Raw genomic sequence first — 13568 nt, forward strand, 5'->3', positions numbered from 1 at the left:
TGCCACTAACAGGAAGATGGCAAGCCTGCTTTCAGCCCAATCTTGTGGAACCAAAATGCCCAAGACAAATTGTGAACGTGAATAGCAGTGCTGATGTACCTTTAGGTTTCTGTGGTACAAGGCCTGTGACAATCTCCTTCACTTTCATACCAAAACTGTTCCTGCAATGGAACAGGGGTACCATATGATAACTAGAATTCCTGATGGATCATTTTAAGGAGGCAGTGATAGGACCCCCCTCTCCTTTCTCAATAAGTCTAGTCTATGCTCACACAAAGGGCACAAAGCACATGGAGAGCACAAAGTCAGGACTTCCACTTACTGATCCTAAAGCATTAGAGAAGCTCCCCCCCACCCTGAGAGAGAGAGAGAGAGAGAGAGAGAGAGAGAGAGAGAGAGAGAGAGAGAGAGAGAGATTCTATCAGGAGACTTGAATTTGTTATTTTTTCCTAAAGACTCAGTTATGGAAACACACATCCAGCATTGAGCCCTTACGGCAGAAAAAACTGAAATGTAAGGAAATAAACAAACATTAAAGGATATGATCTGATGCCAAAAGTTTTGCAAATTAAACTTGTCAGCCATGGTATATCTTGTTTTGCCATATAATACTTACCGATACACTGGTCCCCTCGTTTCTGATACCCAGAGGGACACTGGCAGGCAAATGATCCTCTTAAGTTGAGGCATAACTGATCAGACCGGCAGTTATGAGTGCCTGTTGTGCACTCATCAATATCTTTTTAAAAACAAGCAAACAAAAAGACAGTGTAGTTACGGACACTGGAAAGAGAGCTCCAACCTTCCTACTCTTTGCGTCATGTACAAAGAATGCAGCAAACTCAGAGATTCTAGATTTGGTTCATATTTTAATTGAGTGGATAAGAGCTATGACTTTCCTGTGAATGGATGCCATGGTGGTTTGGATGAACATTGCCCTCCTTAGGTTAGAGTTGCTGATGTGGTTAATTCCAATGTGATGCAGCCAATTTTTCTTATTTTGATGCAGCGTGGAGTCCAGCCATATGAAAATAGTAGCTCTCCAGTAAAGCAAGCCTCAGTCAACTCCTGTTTTTTGACACCCCACTCCCATGAGGAATGATAGTTATGATCCGTAGGAGTTCAGTGTTCCCTTGCAGAAGCAAACTAGAACTGGGAAATGGTCCATGTGCACATTCCTGATGGTATGTGCATAGGTTCACCCAATATTCAAGTGAGCAGGATATCTTCCCTCTTGTGTGTAAAGCTCCATATGTTCAGTAGAATTCCTACACTGTTGTTGGAGTGATTGCATTTTATTTGATTTACAGAATATTTAGGACAATTTCTACATTGTCAAACAACCAATGGATGAGGCAATTAATACTTAACTTTTTAATACAGGAGAACAAAAACATAGTAGGCAGTGATGGAATCTTACATACCAAGTGCCCCCCTGCAGATACTTAAATCTGCAGATCAAAGCCACTGTGCTAGAAACTGCATGCTTCTGTAACCTTGGGGGAAACTCCACCCCCCCCCCCGTTACAGAATAATCTGGAACATTTAAAAAAGGGGATTTAACCTCCCCCCCATTCTTATCCAACTGTTGCTCACACTGAAGCTCTGCCACACCCACCCAACACTGGGCCTCAGGAAGCGCCAGCGTGCCCACTCAGCACTATAGCATGGCGAGGTCCTGCAGGCCCAGGGAGGGCCAGCTCTGAGCCCAGCTACCTCCAGTAAGTAGGAAAGTGAAAAGGATGGATGTTTGGGGGAGCAAAGTGGGGAAAGGTGAAGGGTGTTGGATGGGGAAGGGGGAAATGGTAAGGGTAAATTGCCCCTTCCCCACCAAATTTTATCATTTTTACAACATTTATGACTTTCATGTAAAATACAAACAAATCGTGAAAGGATTCTGCATGTAAAATGGAATTAGCTCATCCCCCCCCCCAATGGAGGGTCTCAACAGCATCCGTCTACCAATGGAAAGACAGGTACTGCTCCAGATACCAGACAGGACCTGATTCAGAGTTTCATTCACAGATGTGGGTCAATACTTTTGCTCTATAAGGACCAAGATTCCTTGGTGAAAGTGAGTAGGCGCCTTCCAATCTCTTAAGACACCACAGGAAACTTGGAAGTGTATTTTCAGTTTGCATCTTGAGCAACTGTCGTATTTAAAATTGTGTTGCTGTTTGGAGGGCAGCTGGTGTTCCATTGTTGGGAGGCATCAGGGAATAGGACTGCAGAGAGCTTGATGCTGCAGCATCATGTGGTAAGCCACTAAACTTTCAGGTCAGTGCAGGGCTGCCAAGAGCCACCATGAGCCCCCAGACAAAAATGCCATCTAACCCCTGCCATATGACCCTCATCTAAAACAACTATCATAACAAATCACTCGGCTTTCTGTGACTCTGAACAGAATAAGTGCAATAGGGTATAGTGACATATTTAAGCTAGAATACTATTTGCTTTGATATAAACTGGAACTAAGGCATTCACCATTCCACACTTTAGCTACTTTGATAGATTCTTGACAAATACTAACTTGACACACACAAACCCTTTCTGTTCATAACATGAACAGAGTTTTTCTGTTATACAATTAAGTATGTTTTAACTCCCCAGCTAGGGAAGGGATGAGAAGGCACGAGGCTGGAATGGATGGGTGGGGCATTCACAGAAGAATTAGATGGTGGGGGTAGGGATTCTATTCCCCTGGTGACAGCAGGTGATCTCCCGCTCCCAGCTTCCATCCCCCATGACAAGGTGTGACAAGGAAGTGCTCCACAGCACGTGAGCGCAAGGTAAGTATTCCTGATGCGCACACCCTGTCAACACCCCCAGCCCCCCAGTTCGGGCTCTAGGAGACCTGGCAACCCTAGGTGGAGGGAGACGGGAGAAATGGAAGGCATACCAGGTTGGCTCATGGGCTCAGCTACATCTCATGATAGGCAAGTATTTGTTTCAGCCACATAGTTTTAAAAGTTTGTAGCCATGGAATGGTTTCTTTAAAAATCATTGCTGAAAAAGGACAGCAAACAGCACCAAGCAGGAAATCAGAGCATTTGTTTGTTTGCTTTGCTCTGCCTTGCCAGTTTGGTGTAGTGGTTAAGAGCGCAAGACTCTAACCTGGAGAACTAGGTTTGATTCCTCACTCCTCTGCTTGAAGCCAGCTGGGTGACCTTGGGTCAGTCACAGCTCTCTCAGAGCTCTCTCAGCCCCACCCACGTCACAGGGTGTTTTGTTGTGGGGATAATAATGGCATACTTTGTAAACTGCTCTGAGTGGGTTAAGTCATCCTGAAGGGTGGTGTATAAATGGAATATTATTATTATTATATTACTTGCAAGCACCCCTAGTGGCTGTAGTGCAAAATTGTGCTAAAATGAAATGCATTTGCTGAATGCAGGATGATTCCAGCTTCATGGGCCCTCAGTCTGATTTGAGTCCCCAGACTTCTGTCCCTTCCAGCCCCCCCCCCTCCTGTCAGCCCTGGATCAGTGGGTTTCCTTGGCTGTGATGTTCCGGGCACTCTGCCCACCCAGCCACCAAATGGCTCCCAATGACCTACAAAGCCTATAACAGGCTTCCCAGTCAGGTTAGGATTTTGCCTGGCTTAGCACTGAAAACCTTGAACTGCTCTGCACAATGCTGCTACCTATTTGTCCTGCCTGGCTGTGCTGGCTTTGCTCACCTGCCTTGGGAAGCCAGTCCAAATGATCCAGCATTGGTAGCTGGAAGCTTTGTGCACTGGCAAAGGACAAGAGCTGGCTGCAGCATCCCATGCACCTGGACCTCAGAGATCAGACGATGCACTACAACAGCACATCCACTATGTTCCCACCCAGTTATCTCAATTCTCTGAGTGTCTCCTTGCTCTAAACTCATGCCATGGCATAACCCTGCGTAAACATTATTTATTGCAAGGCTTGTAAACAGATGCTCCATGGATTACCTACGATGACTCGTCTCCTCCAGGCAATCAAGCAAACAAGTAAGCTTTTGCAAAATAAAAATCAGTTCTTTTGTTTTCAGGTCACCAAATGTGACACAAGTCACCCACAGGTCTGTTTGTATTCAAGATTCTTGTGGGCTGGTAGTTTGTCCGGGATTATTTGCAAGGCTAATTTATGTACTTATTTGGACTTGTACCAAACATCTAGCCCCTCTACAGGGGATAGGCAAACAATAAGAACTACCGGCCAATCTTAAAAAATCTATTCAGAACGATCTTGAAAGACAATCAGATGTCAAGGAGAGATCTGCAGCCAAAACAATCTATACAAGTTACAGTATCAAGAACAATTACAACATGTGTGTATGTGGGGGGTGGGTGGGTGGGATTATGGCCGCTGGTCCCATCCTTGACCTTGGCCCAGTCAAACCTTCTGTACAAAGACTACATGCATTTACATCCAGCCTGTCATACAGAAGGTCAGATGAAGGCCTTGCCCCCCCTCTCCCCCTGTGTTCATTTTTCTTCAGAGAGCCATGGGAGATGAACAGCAACAAACCATCCCCCCCAAATCACAGTGATTTGAATTTCTGATGCATTAAATATTTTAGAGATTTATCAATTATCCTTTGGGAAATGTCATTATTCTGGATTGTGACTTTTCCCCCTTTCCCATTAAAAGATTTAACACAATACAAAATTGTACTGTTTTAAATCTTTTGTGCTGTGTTTGTATGCAATTCCCCAGTTTTATTCCTGTTATATTCTAAATCAGTGCAGTGACAAGATTTTCTTTTGGCATTTGACACCAACTGAAAGCCTCTAAGCTGAATAAACAAATTCCTTAAAACTAGTTTACAAATCCTGGTTGAACTCTCCATATGTGTTCAGTAACTGTGGGGACCAGTGGCAGATTCCGGGTGGGGCCTTGAGGGAAAAAAGGGAAAAAGGATAGATTCTTTCTCATGCAAAATGAAAACACAGTTGACCACAAGTCACAAATAGAACTGTCAACCAGTTGACTTTATTCTTGACGATTTTCCTCTGCTCCCTCCGCCCCCTTCCCCAAATATCTAAATATTTTCCAACTAGCTTCCTTCCTATCTCAGAGCTCAAAAGAAACTTTCCTTCATTCTGCCTTTGAACAGATGACTGTTACCAATTCTTTAACGGTGACTCACTATGAGAAAAGTATGCAGAAAACTGGAAGGTAGAATGTGTGTGCAGGAGGGCTGTATATTAAATATTGTACGAACCTGAGGGCACATGTGTGTGCAACTCACTGCAGGATCCTAGCTGGGCCATCCAAGGAGGGCTCGTTTTGCTCTCACTGCAATGTTGTTGCATCCACTGCAATGCTTTATCTTTCCCCATTGGAGTATATTGTCTGCTTTCAGTGATCCCATCCATTAAGATCTGAACGTCTTTCTATATACATATATAGCCCCATTCTAGGTTTGGTTCTTTGGTCAAACCAGTGTGTGACAGAATGCTGGTTAAGTGGAATTTATATACAGAATGGCTAATCATTTTAAATAAATAATTCCCCTACTAGCATAATAAGGCCGAATCTTTCTCCTCTGTGGTGAAAATGTCTTCCTAACACCTCTTTCAGTCAGTGAAGCATGCATGTGTATCTGTGTGAAAGAAATACTAGCAAGAGAAAGACAGGAAAGGGAGAATGAGAAGAGGACTTCCTCATTTTGTCATCTTCACTCTCTCCCACAACATTTCTCTTTCTCCACCTCATCATTCTGAATCATCTGTTTTTGCAAATGGGAGGAGAGAACAGTTTGATATGCATTTGTTCGTAAGCAAAAGCTGCACATGCCCTCTGCTTCCTCATCAAAAGCAGAAGAGACAAGAAAAGAAAGGGGGGGAGCACAGCCCACCTCCTACTGACTGCTGTGTCTTGTGAACCCCAAAATTCTCTGGTTTAGGAAAGTCAGATACTTGAATGAGCCCATCTTTTTGATATGAATTAAAAGAGTGTCTTGTTTAAAGCATGTATCCCCTCAGGTGCTTTCAAGAGGAAGTAGCATAGTTGTCATGAGAACTGCAGGGCATATAAATCAAGGTTCTTTTGTGTGATCCTGCAAAACTCTTCATACCTTTGTAATGAGTAGCCACCCATGCTTGCAGGACAATTAGCTACCTTGCCAAAATCTTCCTTACAATGCAGAACTTGCCGGAAAATCAACCCATCTTCTTGACCACTGTCAACAGGTAGAAGTCATATCTGCCACCCAGTTAATCATTTTCAACTAGACACATCTCTCCTTCCCATTACATCCATCACCCAGGCGCATCCCTCATTAGCATCCCTTGCAAAAGAAAGTTTAAACTGTCCTTCAGCAGCTTTGATTCTGACCTCTGGATCCTCAACTTTGACACAATGGCAATGAGGATCCTAATTCCGCGTCAGTTTTGTCCGACAGCACTGCTTCCCCTATTGGAGCCTACATAAATCCCAGTGCATAAGAAGGGCCTGCTAACTCCTCTGTTTTGATAGTTCTGCACCCAGGCTTTTCCCCATCACTAATGACATGAAATCATGAAGACCAGCAGACTACAATTCTCCCCTCTACTGTTTAGCTTCCCTTCAAAAAGCTTACCCAACACATCCTTCTGTTCATTCTTAGCTTCACCGCCCTCTCTTAGCTTCACCACCCCTTACTCTTGGCCAGTCAGCATTACAGCCAACTGGACATCTACCTTAATATTCCCACATGATTAGAGACTCCTTCCCTTCCTATCCCTAAACCCTTCCCCACTCATCTCTTTGCATCTTCTAGTCCCTTTTTGGGTACTCTGAAACCTATCTCGGCTTCCTTGGTTTGTTTTTCTCTGGACTAGCCACTGAGGGGACCACAAAATAACTTTAATTCAGTTTAATTCGAAAGTACAACTGAACACTAGAATTGTACAAAAGTGAATTAACTGGATTGTAAGAAAATTGCTACTTTTTGCCATTTAACAGTTCAGTCTTGCTCTCTTGCACTGCTATCATTCTGCGTTTTTTGCCATTCTTTATCTCAGGTAAATAAAATTAGATTGCTGCTTAAGCACCTGTCCCCTTTTCTTTCCTGAAAGACTCACTTTGGCTAAAACCCAAAACTGTGTATACAACAGATTCAAAAGATCCCTTGAGACCTGTGTCTAGGTCTACATGTGTGCAGGATGCTCACACATGCATACCCCAACACAGGGGCCTATTTGAGTAACAGTCAGAAAGAGAGGAGGAAGGGTTTACCAGCAATTAATGGGGTGACCTTGACTCTCTTCTCCTACTGCTACTTTGAAATGGCATGGCAGGCCTGTTTCCATTTTCCTTAAATCACATTCACCCTCAGTACACTCTGTGTCTGGTGATTTATCTATTGATAAAATGTTTACCCCATCACTCAGCCACAACTTGCTCCTGGAAGCTAACACACAATAAGTTCAAAACATATTGCTATTACTTGTAATGAGTGGATTAAAAGGCTAAAGCCCCATCTTCATGTCTGCCATGATCCTGATCCTAATCAGGCACTGCATGCAAGGGACCTGAGAAAAACCCACAACTCACCTGTGATTGTGTTACATTGGACACAGGGTGGGAACCCTAACTCAACCTGCGTTCCTTGTAGTGTATGGAGAAGCTATCAGCCTAGCCTAACTCTCAGGGCTCTTGTACAGGATGTGTGTGATCCTGTACACTTCACAGGGTGGGTGGGTTATGAATCAATAGACAGCTGGTCCTGCCTGTTTCTGTGGGACTATTCCAATACATCTCTTGATCCTTAGCCAGCTGATGACTTGCAGCTCAAAAGGCATTAAGTTTGAGACGAGTGTTTGACCTGTGGAGTGTCACTGCTATTAATAATAGCAATTACCTCTTTTTTATTTAAAATATTTTAGCCAGCCTTTCAGAGACTACAAGCCCCCAAGGAAACTTAAAAGAAAAAGGTTTAAGACAGCAATGATTAAGACCAACAGTACCACAGTAACTAATGAAACAAATAGCAGACAGTAATTATCCTTAAAAAAAACCCCTGAGAAATGGTCCAAGCTGAAAAAATGTTCAGGAGATCTCCACCCCATCCCTGCCCCAGTTTGCAATGGCTGAGATGGTTTTAGAAAACAGTCAGTGAGCCTGCAATGTGAAGGAAGGGACCAGCGTGGAAAGAAATGTATTTTTCAGCCCTTGGACCAATTTCCTGTCATCCTCCCCAAGCTGCTTTTATCTCCCACTGAGGTCCCTGCAAGTAAAATGACTAACTGTCCCCCTGCCCCACTGCCCAAGAATCAGAGCACTAGGGAGTGTTGCATATAGGCTGGGCCTTAGGCAAGGTTCTTACATGCACGGACATCTTTTCTGCCATGTTTTTCTGCAAACTTGATTTGCAACTGAATGAATGTGAACTCTGTTGAGAAACATGTCAAATGAAGGAGTCTGATATCTGTGATTTCACATTCACACACTTAATTTTATGCTGTAGTCATCAAATGGGGCATGGGATGGGCTATCAGGGCCACGGTTCAGTGGCAGACCTCCTGCTTCGCACCCAGAAGGCCCCAAGTTCAATCTCTAGCTTTTCCAGTAAAATGGATCAGGTAATAGGTAGGTGATGAGAAAGACCTGTGCCTGAGACCCTGGAGAGCTGCTGCCAGTCAGAGCAGACAATACTGACCTTGATGGACTGATGGTCAGACTTAGAATAAGATAGCTACTGAGTGAGTGATGAACATGGATGTCTAAAGCCATCCTTACGGTTAACAGACAGTGAAGCCAATCTTTGAGGGACATTTTCTCCCCCACAGATGGTTACAATATTCCACAACTGTATTATGGTGCATATTCCCATCTACTCTCTAAATATTTATTTATTTATTTATTTATTTATTTATTTCAATTTATATACCGCCCATCCCCAGGGGCTCTGGGCGGTGAACAGTTAAAATCAATAAAAACAAAAACTAAAATCAATATACAAATAATAAAACAAATTAACAAGGTGCAGTGGTGGGGAGAACCTTCCCCACCCCAAAGGTGGGAGGCCGACATGGCACCGCCCCCTTCAATCACCAAACGCCTGGCGGAACAGCTCTGTCTTACAGGCCCGGCAGAACGATAATATGTCCCGCTGGGCCCGGGTTTCCATTGACAGAGTGTTCCACCTGGCTGGGGCCAGGACTGAAAAGGCCCTGGCCCTGGTTGAAGCGAGGCGGGCTTCCTTAGGGCCGGGGACCACAAGTAAATATTTATTCGCTGATCGAAGCGATCTCCGGGGAACATATAGGGAGAGGCGGTCCCGAAGATATGCCGGTCCCAACCCACTCAGGGCTTTAAAGGTAAGAACCAACACGTTGAACCTGATTCAGAATTCACCCGGAAGCCAGTGCAGCTGGCGCAGGACAGGTGTGATGTGTGACTGGTAAGGTATACCAGTCAGGACCCGTGCCGCCGCATTCTGGACCAGTTGTAGTTTCCGGATCAGGCCCAGGGGTAGCCCAGCGTAGAGTGAGTTACAGTAATCTAGCCTGGAGGTGACCGTTGCATGGATCACTGTAGCCAGGTCCTGGGGCGTCAGGTAGGGGGCAAGTTGCCTGATCTGACGAAGATGGAAAAATGCAGACTTGGCAACCGCCGTGACCTGGGCCTCCATCGATAGGGAGGCATCCAGGAGCACACCCAGACTCTTTACCACTGGCAAAGTTGCCAGTGGTGTCCCATCCAGGGCAGGGAGCTGGATCCCAACAGCTCCCTGCCCTGGATAGACTAGACTAGAGGAAGGCAGCCAAAGACTGTTACTTCAAAGCGATATGTTAACTTCATCCTTCCTGAGCATGTATTTGTAGGCATCCCTACTGTCTCCCAGTTTTGCTTCCCCTCCCTTCTACCTCTTTCAGCTTCCTTTCATGCCTCTGAACTACAACCTCTTCGAACCCTCCTTCCTTAGGTCCTGCTTTCTCTTGGCATGTGCTTGCTCAGACCATTGCCTCTTTGTTTCCTGAGGCCTCTGCTTGGCCTGCCCTTCTTTAAGATGTGAGCAGCTCAGTCAATAGCAGTCACAGAACCTGTGGTTGGTCCTGCCCCCACTATAACATTAGGGATGCTCAGCCAGTCACTGGCATGAGATTGCATCCCCTTCCCCATGACATTCCTTAGTACAGTACAACACAGACAGTGTGATGGTTGTCCAGCCTCTGCTTCAAAACTAACAGTGCAAACCTAAGCAGAGTCACACCCTTCGAAGTCTACTGAGGGTGTAACTGCCTAGAATTGACTTGCAAACACACACAACCCCAAACTTTAAATAGTTCTGAAAAGTTGACTACAAAACTGCTCTCCAATTTTGCCTTGCTGCCCTTTCATATTTAGGGAAGAATGCAAAAATAGTGTGAGAACTTTTACAGGAGGGAAGCAACTCCCCACCTCACCCCTTGTGTTACTGCCGAATACAGATTAGCATGGATTTCACAGTACTCATTCCATTATCTTCACTAATAGCTACACACCAGTGATTTCCCCTCATTTGCCAAAAATGTACCCAAGTGCTCCCTCGTGAGGTGATTTATACTGTTTTGTCCCTTCTGTTGCTGATTTTGGCAGGCAGTAGTCTCTCTGTCCTGAGCTGAAATTCTGGGTTGAGCTGCTGGGAGCTATCGCAAGACCCTTGTCTGAAGCAAGCTGTTCTTTTAAGTCTTGCTGGTTGGCCATTATCCTTGTTGGAACCTCCACTCTAACAACACATTTACTTGAAATAAGATTTTGCTGGAATTTGCTTCCAAAGAAGTGTGCTTAGGATCTGTGCCTCAGTCCCTTGGTTCTACACTTTACATGCCTGGCTTAGTTCCTTCTGGCTGTGACTCATTCTTCCCCAAACCCCTGACTCACGCTGCTTGCTCCCTTATGTAACATTTTAATCTCTGCAGTTTGCTTCCTACAACCAGATAATCACAACAGTGCTTGGTATTTCACTGTGGTTCCCACCAGCCGTTTACACTTCAGTGCAATTATTCCTTCAACACAGCTCTCTTTATGTAACAAGCCACAGGTTGCCTGGTTGCCCTTTTAAACCTGTGTCAATCTAGAGTCCATGGTTACACAGCAATACGTTAACCAATCCAAGCATGTGCCGCATCTCATTACTCTTGATCACTGCCTGCAGGGCTGGAAAAATCCAAGTCCTTGTTGCCCAAGCACCTAACAATCTGATGATGCTGATGCTAAAAGTATGTGCAACTGCAACGAGGCCACACAGCTGGTGCTGAAGGACAACTGGAAGGCTGCCCCATGCAAGCAGAGAACTGAAATGCCTCAGAAATCCAGAAGCTGGCCACGTTCAATATGTGATGCATCCCGGAGAAAGCACAACCCATGCCTCTCAGGGAGGTCATCTCTCAGCCTTGGGACCATAACACTCAAAACGGGGTTCCATCTACCTGCAGATCATGCAGTTTGCTATAGATTAATATTAAGGGTGGATTTGCGAAGTACCATGTGTAAAAATCAGACATGAGTTGTGGGTTTTCCTCTGTTCCTGTGCACACAGTGTCCAATTCAGCTTTGAGACCCTTGTGCATAGAGACAAGCGGCCTTTCCCCAACCGGGGGGCGAGAAATGACCACACATGTGGGAAGTGAGGAGAACCTGCAAGTCATGTGGTAGGGACTTCAGACCCAACCTGTGTTCTTCATAATGTATGAACTGGCTCATACTGCTGATTTACACACATTTCCATTTACTGGTTTATTTTTAGAATTTATATCCTGCCCCTTTTTCAGAAAGAACTCCCACATGTAGGTATAATACTGGAAAACAAACTATGGGGAAATAGTTATTCTATGGAAGAAGAAATGTAGTGTTTTAGTCACAGTACTGAAAAGGGCCTCATAGTTTGACCCCTTGCTCAGTGCAGGAAATCCAAACCAAGGGATTCCCAAATGGTTGTCCAGCCTCTGCTTCAAAACTTCCACTCTGCACCTCAAACATGCTCTGAGAGCTCTTGGAAATTTAATTTTGGACAGATGAAGCTGCCTAAGCCAACTCAGATCAAGGCACCCATCCACTGTGTGCTCCCTGAGGTCCTTTAAATGGAGATGCCAGGGATTGAGCCTACGACCTTCTACAAGCAAAGTAGGTGCTCGACTACTGAAGTATGGTGGTTCCCATATATTTACAGGAGGCAGAATTTCCTTTTTGTATCTCACTTAAACAAGTATACAGCTCAAAGGGACTTACCAAGCCAAACTTGGCTGAAATTGGTTGTTTACCTGAAACAACAGTCTGATGGAGAACCTGCAGCACATGTTTGTAACTTTACACATGAGACTACTCTATATATGTAACTAGTCTATATCTCTAAAAGTGAAGTGCAAAACAGAATGGCCTTAGAATGGTGAAACTCCACTTAACATTGCAGTGTAAATATCCTAGTAAATGTTGTCCCTCTGATGTGCACAGCCTTTCTTTGAAGGATTACACTCTGAAGAGTTCTGACAAATTATACTGTTTTTTACACTGTTGGAAAAGAGATTTGTGAAGCACCAAAACAATTAATTAACCATACTTTACTGCTTGTATCTTTTTTATTTTAGGTGATACCATGATATCTCTTTTACTTATCCTTCCCCATTAAATTTCTTATGGTAGAAGCCAAGCTCAAATCCTGAACGCCTACCGGATTCTCCCTTGATCTTTCCTTACACTTTGGAGCAACATTAGTAACCTTGCAAATCCTTTGGTTTCCTCCTCTGCATTAACAGGCTATCTGCAATCTCTGTCAAAGGCTTTTTAAAAAAATCCCCTTGCTACTTCCTTCAGTGTTTGGAATGTTGTGCATGTGGGCCCAGTGCCCAGACAACTTTTAACTCCTTGCTTTTGAGAGCCTGAAAATTTCAATCAGAAAAAAAATGCTATCTGTTTTCAAATCAGGGAGCATGACAGGCATATCTGCTCTCCCTGTGCCAATGTTTGTACAGGCTTCTATCATACTGCTCCCTATCCTTCGGACTGTTTCTCTGCCTTTATTCAGTATTCTTCCTCATTTGCATTCTTGCCATAAAATCTCAATTCTTTAGCAAACCTTTTCTGAAACCTTGTGAACATTGCACTGTACTGCCTGGCAGGTGATCTGAATCTGGAACCTCACAGTGCAAAGCTGGGTTCTAGCCTAGTAAGCAACACAGACTCTAGAGCCTCTTTCAAGACAGAAGGGACTAGGGGTGTGCTACACTGGTCTCTATGATTGGCTTGCAATTTGAGGCCCTCTCAAAAGGCCAGGTGAAACACCAATACTGGCAGCCTGGTTAATGAGCCTTAATAAGCCATCCATGCAGTGGCATCTGCTTGTTTACTCCCAGCCTAGTTTAAGACCCTAGTCCCAACCTGCAAGGATCTTGCACTAGAAAATACCCACTCTGGATCTGCCTCCAGCTGCCACATCCAATCTAGCCCTGTCACTGCTATATCATTTTGTCTGCATCCTCACTCTTCTACCATTTCAATATCCATTATTTTTTTGCCAGCCTCAGATTCTTCTTGTCTTGTGTGTGCATTAATGGTCACTGATTCCCAACCACCAAGTTGAAGCCCTCTTTTTGACAGCTTCCTACTAGTCACCCAGAAAATAAAATGTAA

At 44.4% G+C, this 13568-nt stretch overlaps 1 protein-coding gene across 1 annotated transcript in view; it reads right to left on the minus strand.

Annotated features, from left to right (window-relative positions):
• EFEMP1 (EGF containing fibulin extracellular matrix protein 1) overlaps window positions 1-13568 on the minus strand; it is a 78062-nt gene that overhangs the window by 27496 nt on the left and 36998 nt on the right. The window contains exon 6 of the mRNA XM_054986771.1: window positions 617-739. Coding sequence (XP_054842746.1) covers window positions 617-739 — 123 coding nt within the window. The remainder of the gene's footprint in view (window positions 1-616; window positions 740-13568) is intronic.

This window comes from Eublepharis macularius, chromosome 1 (assembly GCF_028583425.1).
Source record: "Eublepharis macularius isolate TG4126 chromosome 1, MPM_Emac_v1.0, whole genome shotgun sequence".
Classification (NCBI taxonomy): Eukaryota; Metazoa; Chordata; class Lepidosauria; order Squamata; family Eublepharidae; genus Eublepharis; species Eublepharis macularius.